This window comes from Polypterus senegalus, chromosome 1 (genome assembly GCF_016835505.1).
Source record: "Polypterus senegalus isolate Bchr_013 chromosome 1, ASM1683550v1, whole genome shotgun sequence".
In the NCBI taxonomy this organism is placed as follows: domain Eukaryota; kingdom Metazoa; phylum Chordata; class Cladistia; order Polypteriformes; family Polypteridae; genus Polypterus; species Polypterus senegalus.
The window spans coordinates 105,988,989-106,014,333 of record NC_053154.1 but is presented as its reverse complement, the minus strand read 5'-3'; the positions used below and the strand labels follow the sequence as shown (position 1 = coordinate 106,014,333).

The window sequence follows — 25,345 nt, the reverse complement described above, 5'->3', positions numbered from 1 at the left end:
CTCCCACAATCCAAAGACATGCAGGTTAGGTGGATTGGCGACTCTAAATTGGCCCTAGTGTGTGCTTGGTGTGTTTGTGTGTGTCCTGCGGTGGGTTGGCACCCTGCCTGGGATTGGTTCCTGCCTTGTGCCCTGGGATTGGCTCCAGCGGACCCCCGTGACCCTGTATTCGGATTCAGCGGGTTAGAAAATGGATGGATGGGTGGATAATAATAATACATTTTATTTGTTTAATGCCTTTCCCATTCTCAAGGCACTCACTAAGTCTCAGAATGAACAGCAGGATGGATATATATAACATTGGAAACAAATAATTTCCACATAGAACACTAAAAACAGATAAATATGGGATAATAAAAGCATTAAATCGAATAAAAGCCGATAATCTAGGGTAAAATACCAAATGCAAGACAAGCCTGAACAAATAACATAATTGGTGACACACACACAAAGTTTCCAGAGTATCTGGAAAGAGAGGTAAACTGATAGAAGGGCAGAATGTTATGTTCAGTTAAAAGCCTTCCTGGGTATGACATTACACTGCATCTGGCCCTCCAAGCAGTCCTCCAACTTGCAGGGGAAAACATGGGGATAAATGTCAGGATTGCTACTCCAGCCGCCGTAAAAAAAACTTCATGCAATTCTGAGATGACAGACAGGGCTCCTTTCAGCTCTCCGTGGGAGTAGCTCTCTTACTGCCGCCTGTAGGGAGGATGCTCGCATTATGAAGGGGATGGGGAGAGCTCTCGGGTGCCCCATCCCTGGAATAGTCAAAACAGTCAGAGAGCCAATGGGGTCAGGCCTGTTGGGTATCAGAACTGGAGTGGTGCTGAGGCGTCGCCCATTGCATGGCAGCACTTGGGTCTCAATTTGAGGCGGCCCATCCGGATAGGTGTGTGGAACATCTTGTCTCTTCATCATGATGATCATCTTCTTCTGCTGTCAGAGGAGCGTCGTAAACTCTGCACTTAAGTGGCCACATTCTCTGAGGTTTGCAGACCTGGGACGGGCCAGATCTCTGTAGGTGAGTACACCTTTTATTAGTCTGGTTGATGGCTGTCATACTCAGGGAGTATCTGTTGCTGTGGAGGATCAGCTCCTTCTGATGGTGTCCGATGTCACTCCTTTCAACAAACGTATCATGAGGCTCATTAGCCTTGTCTGTTGTCTCAGTTTATGCTCCAACCATGGTGAGTGATGTCTCAGTGAGGGAGACATTTTAATTGCAACTTCTCTCAGTGGTTGGTGGATCCCCGCAAGGTTACACTCCTCTGGTAATGGGTGACTTCAGTGCAACCACTGGCACTGACAGGTTTGGCTATGAGGATTGTGTTGGTCCCTGTGGGTCTAGTGACTATTCTGAAATTGGCTCCATGTTCTTTGACTTTGTAAAAGGTCAGGGGCTGTGAATTGCTGGATCCTGGTTCCAGCACCCTGAGCCACATCGTTGTGCTTGGTTTTCCATTACAGGTGGTGCAGTGAAGGAGATCAATCACATCCTCATGGGCAGAAGTTTGTGAATTCTGACTACAGACTTGTTGTTGCCACTCTGAAGATCCAGCTTAGGTCCACTAGGCTACCACCTAAAAGGAAAATGAGGCTGGACCTGGCCAGACTCCCAGGTCAGGCTGTTTCTGATGAGTTTGCACTGGTTTGTGTGAGGAACTTACAGATTTGGATGTGACAGCTAATTCTAATGTGATGTGGGAGACTTTCCATGACAAAACCCTGAAAGTTTCTGAGGGTTGTGTTGGTGTTACCAGTGTTCCCAGAAGGAGGTTTCTCATCTCGCATGGCACTCTGGATATCATAGAGAGACGTCAAAGCACATAACTTGATGGTCTGTACTGGGAACTGAGAAGAGCGGCTGTGAGGTCTCTGAGGGCAGATAAGGATGAGTTTGTTAGAGGATTCTGTGAGCAAGTGACACACTATCTATGTTCTGTTGACCCATGTCCTGCTTACAGAGGAATTGAAGCATTAAGCACATCCCAATCTGTTCTTCAGAGAGTCACAGTCAAGGCAGATGATGGAAAGGTCCTTACAGATGACACTGCAGTTGTGACCCACTGAGCTGGTTACTTTGAGCAGCTGTTTAAAGCTAATCCTGGTAGGACATTGGATATCTCTGTGTCCATTGTTCTTCAGGCTGATCCTCCAATTAGCTGTGAACCACCCAATCTCACTGAGATTGCAGAAGTGGTTAACCAGCTAAGGGTAAGGAAAGCTGCAGGGATCTGTTGTATACAGGGTTAACTTCTCTAGCCTGGTGGTAAGGCTGTCCTCCTGGCATTGCAAGCAATCTTTGCTTCCATTTGGGGGACAGACGTTATGACTGGAAAACGGGACTTATCATCCCTATCAGGAAAAGGAAGGATGATCGTCTGGATTGGGTCAAATACAGGGGGATAACACTGCTCTCTGTGCCTGGTAAAGTCCTTTTTAGGGTCATCCTTAATAGGATCCGTGATCACCTGCTCATGTACCAGCGACTGGAGCAGTCTGATTTTATGCCTAAAATTCTACAGTACTATCAACAGCATTCTCGCACTGAGGGTTCTCATAGTGCACAAACAAGAATATCAGCAGAGTTTCTTTGCAGCCTTTGTTGATTTCCATAAAATGTTTGACACTCGACTTGATAGAGCTGCCCTTTGGGACATCCTGAGACTTTGCGGAATCCCCTTAAGGTTGCTGGATATCATGGCCTGCATTTACACTGGTACTGTGAGTGCTGTGTAGAAGGGAAGCAGAAACTCTGCGTCTTTCCCAGTTGATTCTGGAGAATATCAGGGGTGTGTTCTTTTTTCTACTTGCATGGACTAGGTATTGGGCAAGTTTGTGAGGTCCACCGGCTTTGGGGCATCTGTTGGTGAAGAATGATTTACTGATCTTGAATTTGTTGATGATGCTGTGATCTTCGCAGAGTCAATGGAAGCTCTGATTGGGGCCTTAGAGAGACTGAGCAAGGAGTCTGAGTGTCTGGACTTGCAAGTGTCCTGGACATAAACTAAGATCCAGACCTTTAATGACCTTTTAGGCACTGCCATCAGCAGACACTGTGTCTGTCTGTGGAGAAAGTGTCAACCTTGTCAAGAGGTTTACTTACCTTGGCAGTGGCATTTATGTCTCTGGTGTCTCTTCCTATGAAGTCAGCAGACATTTGGGAGAGCATGGGGAGTCATGAGGTCACTGGAAAGGGGTGTGTGGCACTCCCAATATCTATGCAAAAGGACGAAGGTCCAAGTCTTTAGAGTCCAGGTACTTCCTGTTTTGCTATATGGTTGTGAGACATTGACGTTATCCAGTGACTTGAGATGAAGACTGGACTACTTTAATTCTCTTTGGAGAATCCTGGGGTACCGTTAGTTTGACTTGTGTCGAATGAGCAGTTTCCCACTGAGTACCGAATGAGGCCTATTACCTGCATTGTGAGGGAGCATCAGTTATGGCACTACGGCCACTTGGAGAGATTCCCGAAGGGTGATCCAGCTTGCAGGATACTCATTGTTGCGGACCCGAGTGGCTGGACCAGGCCAAGGGGATGCCCATGTAACACCTGGTTGTGGCAGTTAGATGGTCGTTTCCAGAGGGTGGGACTGAACCACGTATCTGCTTGTGGGGTTGCCAACCAGGATCCTGAGCTGTTTCATCATGTGGTGAGTGCAGAAACATGCTATACAAGTGCATCCTCCCCGACCTGACCTCACCTACCTAAACAGATGGGTTTTTAATTGTTTTTTAAAAGAATGAATTGAGTGTAATTAATCTAACTAATTTAGGGAGGTCATTCCAAAGTCTGGGCTCTATAAAACTGTAGGCCCCGTCACCCAAAGAGTGCAGGTTAGCGTGAGACACAACAAGATTTTGTATTCATTCCTGTAAGGCATAGTCAAAGCAGAATGGATGTTATGTGCTTGCTTTTGCTGGTTTGTGTTAGGACTATTGCAGCAGAGTTTGGAACCACCTGGAGCTGTGATAATAAGTTAATAGTTTAGAAGCAGAACCTGCTGGAACTAGAAAGAGTAGCCTTATATCATCTGAGTGACAGAACAAGTTAGTGCTTTATATTAGAACCAATTCTGGAATTGCAAATGTAACCTATAACATATTTGTTAAGACACATGACAACCCTTGAAGGTCCTCTAAAACATAATGCTGTCCAAAATAACATCAACTCATCTTCAGTGCAGCTGACACTGAATGCCCATTACTTTTTTAGACCAGTGGGGCAGCCTTTGTGTGGGTTCATTCATGTGTTTTCAAACCAAGTTTGCTATTAATTTTTTCTCTGACAATCACATAAATTATAATAGAGAACAAAAGTTTATTTTATTTTTTTTACTACCACAATATATGATGTTTCCAAAACAATTGAAGACTATGTGATTCCAGTTAATGAAAATACTAGTAAAATGCAGAAGATTTGAATGGTCAAATCAAGCCATGTCACATTAAAGATAAATGCTTTTATGTCTCACACAGACTAGTGATGTTAATACTATACTGAAAACAGACAAAAAAGAGAAGCATCATACATTGAATACAACATATATATATTATACAGTATGCAACATATGCAGCAATTATTTTGTCAGTATTAGTGGCAGAAGAGTAACATTGCCTGGGGATATTTCTGTTTCTGTATTTTCTAGTGTGAGTACTAATGATCCTATATCTTTTGCTAAAAGGGGAGAGTGCAAATGTGGCTGTGGAAGGTGGCCAAAGAATCTAATAATACAGTTTACCTTTCTAAAGCACCATATGAAAAAAAATACCTGTATACCTGAAATAATCTGTGGCAAGGTTACCACTATCTGCATTGCTTTTCAGTTGTGAGCTAGGAAGATCCTGTAGCTGAATGTTTTGCAGCCAGTGAGTAAAGATTTCCTGTGTACCTTTAGACATCTGGGCTTTCTTCAGACATACAGTATTACAAAGTAAAAGTGTTTGAAATCCTTCTTGACTATAGCTGAGATGTGTTGTTCTCACTTCAGATTATCAGTGATGGAAACTCTTAAGACAGTTCAAGATGTTGTCCCTTTCAATAAAATCCCCTCTGATATGGATGAAAGTGTAGTCTGCCTCCTGCTTCCATCACTGCTTGTGATCAAGCAGGGGATGAGTGGTGTCATCAGCAAATTTAGGATGTGAGTGGCTACAGAGTGAAAGCAGGGATTTCACCACACTACACTGTGGGATATATGTGTCAAACAATCATAGTGAGCGGCACTAATCTGTACTTATTCACATACTCCATGTTTTTTCCCTTTTTTTTGAGGAAAGGCACACATATTCCTAAAGTTAGATTAAAGTAGTCTGTCACAAAAAGGATTTGAAAAATATTCTGAAATTCTATCTGGACCTGATGCCTTATTGATGTTAATGCTGACTCATTTAAAATATCTCTCTTACATCATCATGACTGTTACTATACTCAGCTTATACCCGTACTCATGTTTACCAAATGTAATTGTTTGCTTGAGGTCATGGCTTTTTTTATGTTTCCATGACATCAACCTGAAATGTATGACTGTGAGCCTTCAGTAAATTTTAGATGTCAGCTATTGACCCACAGCTTCTTATTGAGAAATTACCTAAAAATCTCTATAAATTTCTCAATGTTTTAATGAAAACATCCTGCAGTTTTGCCTCCACGCCTATTTTTTCCGGCCCTGGACCACTTTTCTTGGTGGCGTTGTACATTTTATTAATTTTTCTATAAGTTGGAAGTAGGAGAAAAGAATGATGGCCTGACTGTTCAAGGTCAGAGCAGGTTAGCCAGAGGTAAGTGTTCTTTTATCCATGTGTGATACAAGTGACATTGTAATGATCTGTCTTAAATTTAGTTTAGTAAAGTCAATAGCAACAGTGACAAGTTCCTCAGGCATGAACAGAGTTTAAACATAGGCCTGGGTACTTTGAAAGAAAGCATGTGTTATGTTATTACAATAAATCTGAAATAAAGATTTCTCAAATATCATTGAACATTGTAAGGCTGCAACTAATATCAACATGTTCATAATAAACAAACACAATAACTAAATCCATCCTGCTCTAAATAACTCTCTCAAAACAGAGTGGATCTGTTGTCCTGGTTAGGCCTCAGTTCAAATTGCAAGGCCAGTCCATTGATGATTTTTTAAAAGAAAATATACTTTTTTGTATTTAAAAAATGGCTCATAAAAATGTAAAAATTTAAGTCATCAGTCTCACAAGCAAGCCTGTTTTTTAGATGAACCTGTGACATTTCTACTGGATATTTCTATGGACTTCAAGTTCCAGCAGTCAAGAGGAGTAGGCCTTGAACAGGAAAGACTATGAAAATTTCAACAGATGACCAGGAGAGGAAAAGAAAACAAGCAGAAAGCTAAAACGAAACCAACATCAGTTTCTAAATCTAAACTTGAAAATCGTAATAATTGAAATCAAAGCAGTATTTAGAATTTGAAAATCATAATAACACAACTAAGACAAATACAAAGGCTTTTGTTTGATATAGTTAGTGACACATCTGGCATAATGACTTTGTAGTGCTGCTTTGATTACATCAACCACATTGCTTACAAGACTACATACCATAGCAAATGTCAATGTGTCATGATGATGACAATACAACAAGGCAGCATCCAGAAAAAAGACAAAGGCCACCAAAACTCCTCAAATTCAATGCAGATTCAGCACATAAAAACCCTATAGTTAATAAAAATACTTAAATAAACACACTAAAATATGTCCGTGTACAGAGTCATAGCAACCAGGGCCAAATCGAGGAGGTCTTTATCAGCAAATACTTGAAAAGGACTAGGTGTTCATAAAGAAAGAATGAGAGTCAAATAGCAGCAGTCTTTCATTCACAGCCTCCAAGTGCCCAATAAGTTTTGAAAAGTGGCTGTTCTGTGTGATGCTGGTAAAAAGTACAAGGGGGCATATCTTTTGTTTGCAGAGCGCATTTCCATGTGTAATACATTTTGTCAACTTAAGATAGCCATATCCTAAGTAATGTCATTCTCTCTATATACTTAATTTATTGTGTATTTCATCCAACCAGAGTAAGATTCACCTAACCAATGGGACCACCATCCTCTCTTCACCACAGGATTTTTAGCAAACTAATGGCAAGTTTCACTAAGCCAAATCCAAAAATCAGTTTCAGATGAGCAAAAACAAAATGAACAAACAAAAATGGAAAAAAATAATTTAATGGATTTCAATGAACTAGTTATACTGGAAAACACTGTTATCTATATTGTTTAACACAGGATGAGTACAGCTAATTTAAAATAAATCTTTGTCTAATTTACATTACTTTATTGCTTACCTGCATTATGATACTGTAATTTAAAATCTTAAAACCTGAAGAGCTGAAAGAACCACAATAAATTTTATAATGATTAATATGTGTGTATAGATGTGTATGTACAGTGCTGCTAAGAAAGTGTTGAACTCCTATTTTTCATCTTCAAACATTACATTTTTGCTATAATACCCTTTTTCAGTCTTCTTGCTTTTGTTAAATAGAATGGGCAGAAAGAAACAGTTTGTGTATTGTTTACGAGATATGTGAGAATGCAATTGGAAAATGTAATCTTGAGGTTCACTTACTTCTGCACTTGAATAAAGTCATACAGCTTAGTGGTAAAATCATGAGATAGAAAGTTAATCAATCAAAGAACTAATCACCAGTATGAATTTACAAAAGCCTTCAACTATCAGTATGTGGAACCTAAACAGTCTGGTCTTACCGGTAAAGGGTAAGGTATATATTATATATATAATATATCTTGGATGACCTGGAAGTGCTTGTCTATCTGAAGAGAGTTTTACCACCAAAGGGAAACTTTTTGAAGTTCTTCAGTGTACTGTATGACAAATAATAGGCATATGCGTTGTATGTTTTTACCTAAATGTGGGCCTCTTTCAGTATTGCAATCTTTGGCCACAATAAAGCTTCCTATGATTAAGTACCTCTTGATCACATCTAAGAATCTCCAGACCTCTACTGCTGCAGATGATTTCCAGTTAAATTCATAAGAAGATGGCCATGACAAATTCTTTAGCCTTAATTATGGTCATAACTGCTCAAGCTAAATTTGCATAGTTTTATAAGGGCAATCCTGCAGATGTTTGGTAGAACATTCTGTGGAGTGATACGTTTGTATTATAATGACAACCTTGCACTGCTAATTATAAAACTTATCAGGCAGCAATTTTGGCAGAGGTGCCATGGATTTAGAATGCTTTTTAGAATGCTTTTTAGCATTTAGCTGTTTAGACCAAAATTACATAAAGGGTAGTAAGAGTTTACAATTGTCCTAAAATATTAAAGATAAATGTGAGCCTTAAATCAACTTTTAGGTATGACAATGATCCAAAAATTGCAAAATATCTTCCAAAGAATAAATTAAGAGGAGGATATTTTGTTGTTTTGAATGACACAATTCTGACAGTGGCCCAAAGAACATCTTGTGGCCCAACCTGAAGAAGAGTGTTCATTAAACACACCCAAGAAGACAAATCAGTTTTACAGAGAAGAATGTCTTGAAGCAAATGTGAGAGGCTCATAGGGAACAACATGAAATGTTTGGCTGCTTACATGGCTGATAATGAAAGTGCCACTCATTATTGAATTGAAATATTTAAATGTTGTTGCTGTCTAGATGTACGTTTAGAGAATTGGACTCCTCTTAACTGACTTAGAGGCAGGGATTGAATCAACATCCTTGAGAATTAAAAGCCAGTAGTCTTCCTGCTGCACTAGAATGCCTGTTTTCACTGAAATAGAGGAGACAAGACCACACTGAATAATATGGATATATTGAATGCAGCAATCCTAAGGTAAAGGAGCAACGCTTTATGACAGGTTGTTTCTGTCAGACTCGCAGGACTGGTTTTATTTAGTTCGTGATTAATACTAAGTCTGCTGTGCCTAGTTCATTTTTTGCTGTAGGAGTGATGCTAACACTCTAAATGCAAGTAATAAAAACTATTTTCATGTACTTGAGTGAAAAAGTTGAGACAATGAATCTAAACTATGTCAGAAGATGAACAATGGTCTAACCAATGTATTTATGTTCGTGTGAGCTTCCCTTATTCATTAGATTGTCTTAGGGAACCATTACCCATCCTAGGAGAATTTGAGGTTAGGTAGGATTTAGTCTTGGACTGGGCAGCAGTTTTTAAATTCCATGAATTGTGTTAATAAGATAAAATGTACAAAAGGTTTCTGTACAAAAACTGAGAGCCATCCAGCACGTAAAGTGACAAGGTATAGAGAAGCAGATACTGAATAAAGAAACTACTGAAGTATTTCATGGAGGATGGATATTAACTCAAGGGATTCATGGTCAGGATATAGGAGGGTGAAGAAAAACTGGACATTTTTAAATGGACCTGTGGTGTACCTTCAATAGATGTCTTCCCTCCTTCAGAGACTAATGCCATATGTGCCTTTTCCCTTTAAGTCCTTTATTGGATAAAATTAAAAAGGCAACCTCTTTGGTCTTTATAATATTTTATAAAGTAAATAGTGTTCTTTGTAAGAGACGTCATTGAAAAGTTTTAAATAAACCATTAGTCCCACAGAATTGACCAAGATTGTTTAAAGCAGTACATGTCCTGCTTAAGTAGCATGAAGCTGTCTAAATGTAGTTCACCATCTTGCCTGTAAGTCACTTTGTGCCCACAACTCCATTCTTTTTGTTGACACATTAGCATTTTATGTTGTTTAATTTTCTGTTGTCTGAACATTCCATTTAATAGTATCAATCAGCCAGCCCATGTTTTAAAACAAGTGTCCCGGTCATTTGTTTGACTTCTCAATGGTTTCTGTCAAATAAGAAGGTTTTGTTATTATTTTAGATCTCAGTCACTGAAGTATTAGGATTTCTTGAACTTAACCTCCTGGGAATGCCTCTTGAACGAAACTCACTTGCCACAAAATAATAGCAAATTGCATCTAGGCAGCATGTAATGTTAGAAAAACACATTGAAATCTGGACATAAAAACTGATACCCATTTTTGTGGAACAGTCAATAAGGATTTTGTTTCGAACCAAGAACTGCAAAAAAATCCCCAAATGACTTGGAGTGAAAGAAATAAGAAAAACAAATAGGTTTGCATAAACAATTCTTAAACTAGTCTTGTCATTACTTTGCAGTTTCTTCAGGGCATTGATAATCCGGATTGAACAGAAAAGCAGAATGGATACTGGAATGAGGAATCCAAAGACTTCCAATGGAATGACAACTTTTGGCTGCCAGGAATCATCAGAGAAATTGTGAAAACATCTGAAGTCTTCAGTAGTATTTGTATTCGTGTGAAAGGTAAATACGGGCAGGACACCCACCAGAAGCATGATCCAAATTCCAATGCACGCAATACAGACATTCCTGGGTGATCTTAAGACTTTTGCTTTGAAAGGATGCTTTATAGAAAAGTATCTGTCAATGCTGATGAATGTGATGGTGAGTATGCTTCCGTAAACACCCACAAAATATAAAGCCTCAAATACTGAGCAAGATGACTTGCTCAGTATCCATCTATTTTTGGCAGCATACATTCTGAAAGGAAGAGGGATCAGCAGAAAAATGTCCATTATTGCCAAGTTAGTCATGTAGATTGTGGATTCTGTCCGCATTTTGAAAATAAAAATAAACAAGGCAATGCTGTTCAAGAACACACCAACGATGAATGTTGGAATGTAAATTATTAACTGAATTGTATTGACCCATTCTTTCACCACTTCCATGTCACAATCCATTTTGGATCTGAAAGACAAAACAACAGTGTCACAACAATCTGAACAGGCAGATAATAAAATAAGTTGTTTCTTTTATTTTTCCTAAAAGTGATAGCATAAAAGAAAAAATTGTGTAACCGAATTATTGGCATCTGTCAAAAACTAGGTATGCAATCCCATTTCCTATGAAGAAATTCTTCAAAAACTACTGTCTTTAGGTTTTCTGTCCTGAATTACTTTTATAGTTTTGATTAACTATTCACTTCTTAACCATTTTGGGTTACAGACTACTATATATTGCATTTAAAGAAAGAAATAACTGTAGGCAGAAAACTTTTATAAAGGGGTTTAATGACCATCAAGACAGAGGTAAGAGATGTTGGTGAAATAAATGCACTGCACTGTATATCCATCACAGCAACACAGTTAATATATTATACATATCTATGCAAAAGGACGAAGGTCCAAGTCTTTAGATTCCTGGTGCTTCCTGTCTTGCTATATGGTTGCGAGACATGGACGCTATCCAATGACCTGAGATGAAGACTGGACTCCTTTGATACTGTGTCTCTCCGGAAAATCCTTGGGTACCATTGTTTTGACTTTGTGTCGAATGAGCGGTTGCTCATGGAGTCCTGAATGAGGCACATTATCTGCATTGTGAGGGAGCATCAGTTACGGCACTTCGGCCATGTGGTGCGTTTCCCTGAGGGTGATACGGCTTGTAAGATCCTCATTGTTGGGGACCCGAGTAGCTGGACCAGGCCAAGGGGTCGCCCACGTAACACCTGGCTGCGGCAGATAGAGGGTCTGGACTGGACCACGTGTCTGACTGGGGAGTTGCAAACTGGATCCTGAGTTGTTTTGTCTTGAAGTGGGTGCGGCAACGCACTGTACCAGTGCATGCTCCCCAACTTCACTTGACTTGACATGTCCACTGCTGCTCCCCCAATGACAACATCTGTATTGCAAAGATGGCTGCCAATGCTTAGCAAAACAGGCAAAAAATTTGTTTTTCAAGTTATTTCATATTTGCCAGACACATAACCCACAAAAAATGTCTATTTTTCGTAATTACAAAGATATTAATTTTAGAGTAAACCTGTAATTCTTAGTACACCAGGAAAATCAAATTTATTTATGCCTCTTATTCACGATATGCAAATTCCAAACACTCCTTTTTACAAAGCATCTTTAGTATTATAATTGTCCAGATTGTCATCATAATTGGCAAAGGGGGCATTGTACTGCAAGAACAATCACAGTGCATGGGTGACGGTTTGACAAAATGTATACACATGACAAAAAAAGAGTCACATTGTTTTTTCAGTAGATATTGTGATTTATATGCTAACTGAAAAGATAAATACATAAAGAATTAATGCATAAGCATGTTTCCAAACAGGGGCTAAACACTTATCTTCATATATAAATGACATGAATTTCTGATAGCAAAATGCTTTTCTTTTGCAATTTTTCTTTGCAAAACAAAACACTGAGATTTGTTGCAAAACAAATTTCTCACAAATCACTTTCCTCATCCCTAGTGGCTACACAGAACAGTGCTACCCAAACAGTGACAAAATACCTTACCGCAAATTTCAGTGCCACCCCCTAGCCAAACTGGGGCCCTAAGCGTAATCGTCTTTGCTAGTTTTTCTCATGTCTGTATGGGCTTTTCCTTCAGGTACCATAGTCTTTTTTTCTCCCAGATTGTACTAAGTAGTTTAGAAAATGGACATGATAATAAAATTGATTAAAAATATGCAATGGCATGGTTTTTGTAGAACCTGTATCACTTGCGTTTTTCCTTTTATTGAAACTAGTGGGTGGGTTGTGGACGCTCCCTAACCTTCTCCCTATTCTTCAAGTGTTTTAAAGTTGCATGTTGCACAGTGCAGTCAGTTTAATATTTCTTCACATCTTTTTATTTTCCTGGATGTTTTTTTTAAGTAAGGGTGAGAAATTATTTCACCCGTGATTTTTTTCCTGATTGGAATTCAAAACATATTTTTAACTAGGAACATTTGTAAAAAAAAAAAAAAAAACATGTTCTATGTAGAAAATGTTACAAACTACAGCTATTAATCATTATTCATCATTCTTTCATTTTTAAAATGTTCATATAAATTAGTTATATAATAAGCATGGCCTCTCTATTTTCATCTGTTACTGATTTTTAAAATCTGGTTATTTTTGGTTATATGTTTTGTATTCTGTTGATCAGAGACTCTTTTAAGTACATGATTTCAGTTAATTAATAGCCGTTTCTTGTAGACTTAGTCACAGTAGAATGTGCCTATTCTAGATGAGCTTCTACCTATCTGGATGTATGTAGTCAGTAGTATTTCATGACACATTAAAATGCAGTCCTCTGGAGCCTTTCTTTTGTGTGTCTCTCATGGATTGTTGCTGGATTCTATTCAGTTCAATGTCTGAATATATTCTTGATTTACTGCTATGATTCAGTGATCAATTTGCATGAGAATAATTTCCAATTTTTTATGAAGAACATTCAGAGATATTATAGCTCTGCATGGATATATGCTAACATCCTATGATTAAACATTAAGAAAACTGAACCACTTCTTTGAGGCTCACCAGTTCATATTTATGAATCAAACTTCACATTGAACCGGAGCTCCAGCAAATGTATCTTATTATTCTCACCTTTTTGCCTTGGAATATGTCTCAACAGTACTCTGAAGTTTGACTCTCACTATAAGGCTGCAGTCTCTCTTCTACAAATCTTTATGACAACACTCAGCTGGCATAAAAGAAAGAAAAAAGAAAGAAAAAAAGATGTGATTTTCTAATGGTAATAGATGCTTGCCCTAAAGAAAAACTGGTGTGATGGTTTCATTGAGGAGTCTGCAAACATTTACTTTGCTCACCTGACACTATGCATGAGAGCTTAACTCTCCAGCTAGCTCCTAGAGAGCACAAACGGCAGGGGATCACAAGCAAAAAAAAAAAGAAAAAGTTTAGAAACTATTGTGCAAAATACACCAGCAAAGAAAACAGCTGGCCTTGAACTAACAGAGGAAAAAGTCAAAGTCAGATAGGTAAACAAACAATCCAAAAACTGACCATTTTTCCTATGTATTCAAATTACTTTCATAGTAAATGATGACCACCATGATCTTATGCCCAGTGCAATGTATTTATTCTTTGATGTTGGCAAGTATGATGATCATTGTGGTGATGTGTAAAATATGCTGTCTTGGAGCCTTGGAAGACAGGATAATTCAAGCTAGGTAAAGTGATAGGGATAAAAATGATGAGCGAATGCACTTAGCTAAGTGATGAACCCAACAGGTCATCAGAATTGCACCTTCATTACATTTCTACTAGATTACCATAGTTCTCTTTTCAGTACTTCTGCAAGGAGTGAAACTGGTAATCCTAAAATGCAGACTTGAAGGGAACTTAACCAGTGTTTGTTAAGCTAAGGGTTGTGAACCATATTGGGTGTCTGATATGTTTGTGATTGGTTTGCACATGATTGTATAGTAAAATTAGTGAATTCTGCAGTGAAAGATATACCACTATCTATTTAGCACACTATTTTGCTATTCTATAAACAACATCATTAGTTAATCAAGAGGTTTTGTTTCTGTGACCTTAAAATCATGACAGCCTCACCACTCTTTCAGCCCATGAAATAATCAATCTGAGATGACTGACAAGGAAAAATACAACTAAGAAATGGGGAAAGAGGAGGGAATCACACAGACACGCTTTTGTATTGATGAGACCACATGACTAGTTTGAAATGTCGAAATGAAAATAACAGGTGTGGCAGTAGGATGTGACAATTTCAGGGTTTTATGCAGCGTGAATCTATAGAGTGGAGGTATATATAGTATAGTTCTGTGGCAGTGCAATAAGATAAATGCTGTTGATGAGGCCACTGGCAAGTGGTTGGTGCTTCATACATTGAATATAAATCTGTAGCTAAGGTGCAAAGAAAATTCTGTATTAAGTTTACATGCCTTGGGGAGACCGAATTTCTTCTTGTCCAAATTTTTAAAAGTGGTTTATTGCATTTCAGTCTACTAGGAGTATGGAGGACATGTTTGTTGGACTATTGAAAACACCAGAAAATATCCAAAGGGTGAGGTGAACTGTAGAGCCCGTCTCTCTTCAATTCAGCACAATGCTGAGGGTGGGATTAAACATTTCAAATTGGACTGCTCGCCAAATTCTTCATCAAAATTTAACCCATATAAAATCCAAACAGTGAGTAAATGTTTTATGAAAATTTTAGCTACCCAATTCAGCTTATGCACTTAGTTTATTAAATTGTTAAATTAAAATGGGGATATAGTGAATGGTATGTGAATTCATGTGGATCAATGCATTATTAATGGTTGACTCATCTGAAACATATATTTTTTTTTTCAAATAACATTATTTAAGACAAGTTAAATAAACTATATTGTTTAATTATTTTTTGACTGCTTTATTTCTTATCTGCCTCAGTACAACCAAGATGTCTACAAGAAAGGATATGCAACACATCACCACCTTCTGGTTCTGTGAGTCAAATGAATATTCAGACTATCCCTTTATGTTCTAATATTTAAAAAAATATATATTTCTCTCAGATTTATTAAACTTTACTCTAAGCATTTGCACTGGCAATGATATGTCTCAACAATCTATTCTGTATTTGGTGGTTTGCTCTCCACTTTTCTCTTTTAGTGATATCCGTGTAGGAAATATGCTTGAATGGAAACAAAGTGTTCACTATTTTTATTATAGGACCATTGTCATTTGTATTAATATGGCTATTCTGTCATTATGACAATAATCCTATTCTTGGTTACCAACATAGTACTATTTTTTTATTTGGTTACTCAGATTAAAAAGTTTAAGAATTCCTGCACTAAACAAACTAACTGTAGTTCTGGTATAATACACAATTGTCTTCAAGTTACTGTAACTGGTTTACAAAACAAATATACACTACATCACTTCATTGCAGCCTCCTCACTGCTTGTTCTGTACCCATCACTCTGACACCTGCGATCTTTGAATGGTGACATCTTACCTATACTGAAGAGTTAGCATTTGATTTCTGCTGAATGTTTATTTAGCTTTAAGGTTTTCAGTTAAATCAATTACTTTCCTCAGTCTGTGCATAAGGCCCCATCAGCATTAATGAATTTAGAATTTATTTATTGGCATTGACTACCACTTTATTTTTACATGGAGCACAGCATGCTGTTGTTAGCTCTGCTGCTTCTTCTCCTCTCTTGGTTTCTAATTCTCTGCCTGTTTGCTATCTTTATGGAGTTTTCCATATTCTCCCCATATCTACACTGGTTTTCTATAGATGTTGTACTTTTTCTCCTGCTTATCTGATGTGTGCATGTTAATTGACAATTCCAGATTGGCCCGATGTGGGTTTGTGTGGGTGGGGTCTGTGGTGAGCTGATGCAAGATTGCAAATGTTCTATTACATTATGCAGTAGCTGAGCAGTGACCATGTAAGAGCAATGACCTCAATACTTGCATATAGCTGTGACTTAAATAGTGAGATAAGTGTTGAGTCGAGATTGTATCACTTCCTACAGAATGGCATTAATCTGAAATTTAGCTTTTCTGTTCCTTACCTCTACCTTACCTTACCTTAACTCCCTTACCGATGTTATGCACATGCACATGGGGGACAACTTGCAGTCTGTAGTAAATGTAATGATCTGCTGAGCAAGAGGTTGGCACTGTTCTCTGATCCCTTCCTTCTTTGCAGACCTGGTGATTGATGACCCTACCATCACTGATGTCTTCTCCGGTGTATGTCCTTCTGGACCTGCCCCTTCTTACCATTTCTTTCATAAGTTAGCAAACCAGTTACCTACTTGGGTTCCGTTTGGAGCATGACTGTAAAGATATCAGCTGTGTGTTTATTCTATTGAAACTGTCAAATTATACAGGGTTACCAAGGTGGTACCCCAAATCTTTGTCTGTGTTCTTTGTGTCATTTTACACTGTGTATGCCCTAAATAGGCTCAAACCCATTTTGTATGCTTTGAGAAGTACCTAGTGAAGATTTGCTTTATGAAAGGTACAATATAAAACCGTCTGTTTGAGCTAAAAGAGCTAAAAGTTACAAGGAAAAAACTATTTTATAAGGCCTATAAAACTAGTAACTCCAGGGCTAATTAACTGTGTGGCTTATGAGTGTAACCTAAGGGAACCTAAAAGGCAGTGGGAGAGAAATAACACAGAAAATTTAAAAGTTGAGCCAAAGAGAATGTTTCAGTATTTTAGTAATAAAAGAACAGTCACTTTGTTCACATTAACATTTCAATAATGACTCAATTATTTTTTTTAAATGACTGAAAAGATTTATACTCATTTCACCATTATCAGGCATGCTTTTCACTATTGTTTTTATTTTTTTATTTCACATCAAGCACACTTTGTTTTACTCAAGTAATTAATGCTGAGAAAACATTAAGATATTTAAAAATGAAGAAAAAACAGATAAACAATATTGAATATGTCACTACAATGGCAGATTTTATCATTGCTTTATTTGCATTGAAGATGTCAAAAATATGTCATCAGATTTGGCAGGATTTAATCACAAGAATTTTAGTGAAGCGTCAGTATTCTCTATTATCTATTACTCTTTCAGGCCGACAGTTAGATTCATGCAACAGTTGCAAATGTGAGGCTTAGTGCTTTCTCTTAGGGCATACTTTTTCTTTCACAATAAAAAGAAAGCTCTGTGTAATCTGAGTGGATGACCTGTTTCCATTTGATTTATTATTCACCTTTACATCTATAAATAAGTGAGAAGATTACTTCTAGGTTTTTCTCGTGCTTCCTAGTAAGGAATAAGAAAAACTAAATGTCCAATGTGATTTAAAAAAAACGTCGCAGCAGGTGGAGGTGAAACTGACTGAGATATTAATGTCTGAAATGTTCATGTTCTTCCCATGTCCACATGGATTTCATTATGGAACCCTACTAACCCACTAAAGTCCAAAAACATGCTGACAGCTCTAAATGTTCATTTGTGAGTAATAGCGTGTGGATGTCACCACTTAGATGTTACCACCCATGGCACCTACAGGACAGTTACCTGCCTCACACCAAGTACTGGCCACACTGAGTTAGCTCCTTTTACTGTGAACTCAAGGAACAGTTAGGATGAATAGAATAAACTAACACATAGAAAGAACAATGATTCAAATCATGAAACGGACAAAAAAGGAGTCCTCTAATTTAATTTAATATAGTGCCTGTCAATCACATGCAATCCAGTTGTATATACATTTGCACATGAGCCTAAATGGGTGAAGGCAGCCATTAGTTCTACTTAAACTTGACAGCCTGACTTAGGTTTCCTAGAACTGAAATTAATGGCCTGTTCAACTTTCAAAATTCATCTGGAATGAAATTTAATGGAAAATTCTGTTTTTGGTCCTGATTTCTACAAGCTGAGAAAAGAGATACGTCAAAAATGTTTATGTCAAAGAATCAAAAAATTTAGATACAGAAATATTAAAAAAAAATTCCAGAAATTAAACTATTCTAGCATTTCACCTCCCATTTTAAAGTTTTCTTTTTATACAGTCAACATCCTGCTTGTGGAAACATTCTTATTTGTTATTCTTCTTGTAAAAGGTTTTCTGCTATCTATACAGAAGAATCAGGCAAAAGGCTTGAGGATTTTTTTGGGACCATATGCCAGCCTTCTGCATCAAAGACCTCACCAAGTCTATTGTAGAGCATTTTGTGCCTTTTGATTATAGTCACACAGATGTGTCAGAGTGTGTGTCTTTGGACAGGGTATGAAAGACACCTTCTCAAGTAAACCACAAGCTAAACATATTCCTGGAGCACCAATTGACCAACTAACTTTCTAATATTTGCCTGTAACTCCTGATGGCTGTCCTTTGCCATTTTCATACATTAACAGACATACATGTGATGAAAAATCAACAGCTTTGAGGCGTTCCTATCTTTTTTTAACCTATGAATTAACTGCTGCTTTCCCTTGTTTATGTTTTATGGAATTACACTAAGCAGATTAATATTAAGCATTCACATTTTTTCCCAGAAACTAAGTCATCTCTCAGTCCAGCTCTTGGCTGCTTGGTCCCATTCCACACAAACTTGTTGCAGTCCCCCTTTTTCTCTGCATGGCTCTTTCTCGGTTCTCCTGCCTGTTGCCTTCCTTCCCAGTTGCTTACAGTATAATGCAAGCCTGGCATTGGCATATCTACCAATTGCCACAGGACAGCTAAGTAAGAGGAATGGAGAAATCTCATTCTGCCAAACAAAAGCATTGTTTCAGTCTATTATCTTTGATTTGAAGTGTGCCTCAGCTTTCTCTGATCTTGTTATTTCACCTCCACTTCTTTGGAGGTTTTTCATTTGCTTTTCATATTTAATTTAGAACTCTAGAATTAATGACTTATTTCAATTTGCTCATTAGAAGGATTTAGAAATTCTTTGCAAGAAAGATATGGGACAAAAATTATTATTTGCAGCCTCACTGCTCTCATTTGAAGTTCAAATCCAATGTCAGAGATCTAGTTCTATTAATTTATATATTTATAACCATTGCATTTTCATTCTCATAACAATTCAGGATTAAGTATTTAATCCACATCACTCTGAGGTACAGCTTTGTGATACTGTAAATATTGTGAACCAATACACAAGCATATTCCTAGAAGTGAACTGTCTCCTTGGATCATGACCTTGGAATGGTAAGAGGTAGTTGTGCAATCCAGTGAGAGTTATTTCACCAAGAGCTTTGTAGTTCTATTAGAAAGGTTTTCAAAGATAACCCAAAATAACTTGTTTTTGGTGGATAAAGAATTTTGTTTCACCTTTAAGAATTTATAAATATAATGAATGGATCGACCTCAAATGCCATGTTTGTCTGCTAGCCACTAAAGGGTTAACAAAGAAAAAAGATATTTCACAAACATCGCATCGAAAAAGCACAACAAAAAACAATGAGAGAGAATGAACAAAACTCAAATTTGCTAGAAATTTCTTGACATAAGTCAGCTGATGTTAACCTAGGGAAAGAAATCATTAACTCAAGAACACATTTTAACTCTCTTCTCCTATGGCAGACTGAAATACAAATACATAAAACAAGACCACTATATTATGGCTCAGTATCAAAATACTAGCTTCTTACTTGCTGTTGGGCTTAAAAAAATGTGAATCCCGGGCCACTATCACATCTGTCAAAATAACATCTTTAAAATAACCTATTAAATCGTGAGAAATAAATAAAGCAATGTTCATGTTCTTTGCAGAATTGTACACATCACAACAGGACAAATATACAGAGGACATTAATGATTTTCTGAAATATGCTCAACTTCCTAAATTTTCAAAAGAAAAATGTGAACAATTTAAAGCACCTTTCTCAATTACTGAATTATTAGAATCTCTACAACCCCTTAAAAGAGTAAACATCTCAGTCCAGACAGGATTGGGACAGATGTCTATTTGAACCTTTAGGATAAACTTATGTGACCACTATATAATATGTTAACACAAGCAGCAGCATTTGGGCACCTACACCTATCTTTAAATAACATGGCCATTACACTAATTGTGAAGCATGAAAAACTAGCTGATGAATGTCCAATTTCTTTAATAAGTATGGATATTAAAATATTTGCAAAATTATTAGATATTCCTCAACAGATGATCATCAGTAAATTAATTTACCCTGATCAAACTAGTTTTGCCCCTATCGTGTGCAGTGCAGATAGCGTTCAATGTGTTTAGCATGTGTTAGAATGGAGCTTGAAAGCAGAAGTACCTGCAGCTCTGTTTTCTTTAGAAGCAGAGAAAGCATTTGACAAACTCAACTTTCTTGACAAACAGAACTTTCTTGTGGAAGACGTTGGAACAATTTGGTTTTGGAATATATTTTTTAAAACTTATTGGAGTACTTTACTCATCACCTAGTTTCTCTGTGATAATAAATTCAGATCTGTCTTCTCTGTTTTTGTTATGTTGTGTGGTTCACCAAGGCTGTCCAATCTCATCACTTCTTTACATTCTCTCACTGATACCTACAACAGAAGTTCTACAGAAAGTATCAGATATTAAACCAATTACATTATACAACACAAAACACAACATTTCTCTATATGATGATGACATTTTACTGTTTCTCGGAAATGTCCCATTCTACATATGTATACTTTCAGTACTAGACTTGTTTAGATTTAATCATTCATTTCAGGTCACAAAATCAACTACACCAAATAGCAATCATTGCAGTTAAACAAAACTGCCTATATGATATCTTACTCTATTATTGTGAAATGGTTTAAATATTTAGGTATTGATATTACATCCTCATTAATTGAATGTTTTGCTTTGAATTATTGTCAGATTGTAATGTCTATCATACATTCTACCTCCTCCTTTGAATCTTTGCTCTTATCCTACCTCTCCCACTTATCAATAATTAAAATGTCACTACTTCCTCAGATTAACTAAGTTAGCACTATGATTCTGTTTCAACCCCCCAATTTGTCATTGGCAGGAGTTGGGCAGCGTCCTATCCTCATTTTTTTCGTACAAAAAGCACCCTTGGGTAAAACACAAGTCCTTAATCAGAGCATGGAATGAAGGCCGGGTCAAACTTTCAGACCTTGAACTTTATCATGAATTATATCATTTGATCTCCACTCAGTTTGGAAAAGGATGAATGCCCACCTTTTTACCTCCTTGGCACCTGCTACAAAATAAAGGTGCTTTGTCACAAATGCTCACTTCCCCCTCATTTTACCACTTCAAATCCCAAACAGTGCTTTCAAAGTTTCCCTCTTTAATTATAGCAGTAGAGTGTTCTACCATGTTAGCCATAGATTGATACAATTACAGTTAATTACAATCAATTAAGCATGATGCTCTAAAGTTAGAGATTATATTGTTACTGTTTTACATTATCTCAGTTAATGTTGGGGAACATTCTATCTATTTTGCAGGTTGGGGACAAAACAGAATTCTTTTAGTAGGGGATATTTTTGGACCTATAGGAAGGAAATCATTTCATAATATTCACAAAGAATATCCCATCACTATCCTTTTTTTTGCTACTTAAAGCCATCAATACAAACCTGTCTGCTCTTTTACAACTGTTACAGTTAGGTCCATACATATTTGGACAGTGATACGATATTTATAATTTTGGCTCTCTGAACCACCACAATGGATTTGAAATGAAGCAATCAAGATGTGATTGAAATGTAAACTTACAGTTTTAATTCAAGGAATTTAGCACACACATTGTATGAGCCATTTAAAAAAGACCCAGGGGCTCAGATTTTCAGTATTTGGACAAGTCAACATAATCATGAATATAATGATCATTTTCAATATTTAGTTGAAAGTCTTTTTCGATCAATGATTGCCTGAAGTCTGGAGCCCATGGCCTCGTGCTGGATTTCCACCCTACTCTTAAGGTGCTGCTTGTTCACTGGACTTCCTGCATCATCCTGCAACTTTTGTCCATAGTCATATCATCAGTAAACACCAGTGACCCACTTCCATTGGGAGTAACAGATGCACATGCCATAACATTGCCCCCATCATGTTTCACACACAATTCCTTCTCTTCTCCATACTCTTCTCCAGACATCATTCTGTATATATTGACCTTAGTTTCATTTGTCCAAAGAAAACTGTCCCAAAACTGGATTGGTTTTTTAAAAATATTTTCTGGTAATCTGTCCTTCCTATGCTTGAGGCTTACCAGTGGTTTGCACCTTGTGGTAAACCCTATGTATTTACTTTCATAAAGTCATAAAGTCTTCTCTTCTGATTGTAGACTTTGACAATGATAGACCTACATTTCGGAGAGTGTTCATGGTTTGACTAAATGGCGTGAATGGTTTTTTCCTCATCACGGACAGAAGTCATCCAGCACAGTTGTCTTCCATGATTGTCCAGGCCTTCTGATGTTACTGAGCCCACCAGTGTGCTCCTTCTGTTTAAAAATGTGCCAGATGGTTGATTTGACCACTCCTGGTGTTTCTGCTATTCGTTGGATGGATTTGTTTTGTTTTCTCGGCCTAATGATGGCTTGTTTTTACTTGCAGGGACAGCTCTTTGGACCCCATATTGAGAGTTCACAGTGACAGCTTCCAAATGCAAATTCCACACTTGGAATCAACTCCAGACATTCTACCTGCTCGAATAGTTAATGTAATAATGTGGGACTTGTTGACACCCAGCTATGGAACAGCTTGTCAGTCAATTGTCAAAATTATTTTGAGTCCCTAAAAATGGGGGGGACTATGTATAAAAATGACTATCATTCCTAGATCACTCAAACTATATTTCTGTTAAACACTTTTAATTAATGGTGAAAGTCTACACTTCAATCATGTAATTATTAATTTATTTCAAATCCATTGTGGTGGCATACAGAGCCAAAATTATGAAAATGGTGTCATTGTCCAAATATTTATGAACCTAACTGTATATAGTTTTATGATAGCCCTTGCTCCCCAAACTAGTGATGGATAAATGTGCTACATGTTTCTAAATGAAATGGAACCTTCTGCAGTATTATTGAGTTGCCAATCTGATTTTACAGATGTAAATTTACCAAGTTGGGACATGGTGTTTTCTAGCATTAAGAAGACATCCAAAAACCAAATCCCCAGATGGTAAAATATAAGTAATATATAAAATATATAAGAATATATATTACTCCCAAGTTAAAACATCTTAGTGGGCTTACCCACCACCCATATACTTTTTCAAAATAAAAATTTTGAATCTTGTATTCATATTTTCAAGTTACATCTTGAAATAAACAAATACTTAAAACTGATTGTTCAAACTATGATTGCTTTTTAGAAATAATAATATTATCATTCCATCTCCTCAGTTGTGACTTCTGTTATATTTCTCCTCTACACAGTTGTCCCATTCACACACAAAAAATACTTTCTTTAGCTGCAAATGCTGTTAAGCTAATTTTAATATCGAAATGGAAACAACCTAATTTTTTCAGTGTGCTCTACTGCTTCAAGGATTAATGGCTCCACTCAAGGGACAGTTACCTTCTGGTCTCAGTGGGAAGATTTTGATAACTGAGGTGCGATTAATATTCTTCTTAAAAGGTAAGAACATTTGTCTCTCTTATTGCTGTCCTATGCGCAGGGTTCTAGAGGATAAAAGTGCATGTCTTGTTTATGATTTTTACTTAATTGTTGTTAATTCATAATTGGATCACACACAGGGGATGGGGTGCCTATAGGTGATGGGGTGTAATTTACCCCTTGAAATACAGTTAATGTCTCTATATACAAGCCAAACAGAAAATATAATAGAAATAATGCAACAGGGTTTGTAAACTGCAGCAGTATGCTATAATCTGTACTTTATTGGACTTGTCTATACATACTAAAATGACCATATTTAACTTAAAATCTAAATTGGAACATTTTTTATTTATTTATTTATTCTTATCTTTTTATTTTTTGACTTGTATGTTAAACATATCACCATACCCTGCTTATATATTTTTTCTTTCCTTTTTTTGATATGGAATCTTAAAACTTTTTGCTGTGCATTAATAATTAATGTAATTATCTGAGTATGGTTTATATGGTAACCTCTGTATTTCACAATAAATTTCAATTAAAAAAACAATACCGAATTTAAGTCTTCCCATAATAGTTCTAGCAACAAATTAGAAAATAACACCCAAGACACAAATGCTGCTGGCTGCCTTTTGCAGTCAAGTACCCAATGACAGAATGATTTACTTAACCTAATTAAGGCTTAGTGTGAAGAAATAACGTGGAGCTGCCATGTTTTCTCATATCCGGTAGTGGAGTCATCTGTAATGGCAGAGGTGTGATAAATACTGTATGTGCACATCAGCTTTCGATACAGTCTTAGTTCCTGTAAACTGACTTTTAGTATGTGGAACACTGTTTCACTCGTAGGAAAGAAGCCATAGTTTGTGGAAGAAGGAGAAATCTACTGTCAAAAGTTAGTTGTATTTACCTTTACAATACAGCATTAGCTCTGAAACCAGAGTTCTAAACTTGGTGCAATCAAGTCACTCTCCAAATCTCAAGTGGCACCACAGAAAAGGCCCAAGATTGTTGCAGGGGTAATCACAAGCTACTGGCAGAACTCATTTTGACTATTGTTTTTGCATATGCACTTAATAGCTTTTCAAGGTATTCAGCCTTCTCTAGATAGTGCTTCTTAAAAAAATCTTAAAAGAGAAAGTACTTCCAGGAGGAGTATGGTTTGGAAGTGCCTACCGATTCTAAATGTGAATAATCAATTGTTATTTTATTGTGAAACTCAAGGTATTGTCTACATAATAAACATCATGTTCAGACACAAGACTGCTGACTGTATCTGTTACTAATGCATTATAGGATGAGGTGACCGATTTTTAGTCATGCAAAGTGACCTGAGGTCATATACGTCGTATTCTGGACACTCGGTTAGGGAGAGGTGCTTGTCTGCTACTCCTTGATGGAGACTTCAACTCTTGTATCTAGAAGATCTTCTCCTGTATCTTGGAGGAAGATGAATTAGTTATAGACCTTGCTGAAAATCTC

At 37.1% G+C, this 25,345-nt stretch overlaps 1 protein-coding gene across 4 annotated transcripts in view; it reads right to left on the bottom strand.

Annotated features, from left to right (window-relative positions):
* Positions 1-4,327: 4,327 nt before the first annotated feature.
* LOC120530836 (G-protein coupled receptor 55) overlaps positions 4,328-25,345 on the bottom strand; it is a 114,979-nt gene continuing 93,961 nt past the window's right edge. For 2 of the 4 annotated variants that reach the window (XM_039755517.1, XM_039755509.1), the window contains exons 2-3: positions 13,413-13,509; positions 4,328-10,770 (exon numbers count right to left, since the gene is read on the bottom strand). In XM_039755517.1, the coding sequence (XP_039611451.1) occupies positions 9,858-10,763 (906 nt within the window). In that variant the 5' untranslated portion in view covers positions 10,764-10,770; positions 13,413-13,509 and the 3' untranslated portion in view covers positions 4,328-9,857. The remainder of the gene's footprint in view (positions 10,771-13,412; positions 13,510-25,345) is intronic. The other 2 variants (XM_039755525.1, XM_039755499.1) reach the window with 1 other exon arrangement.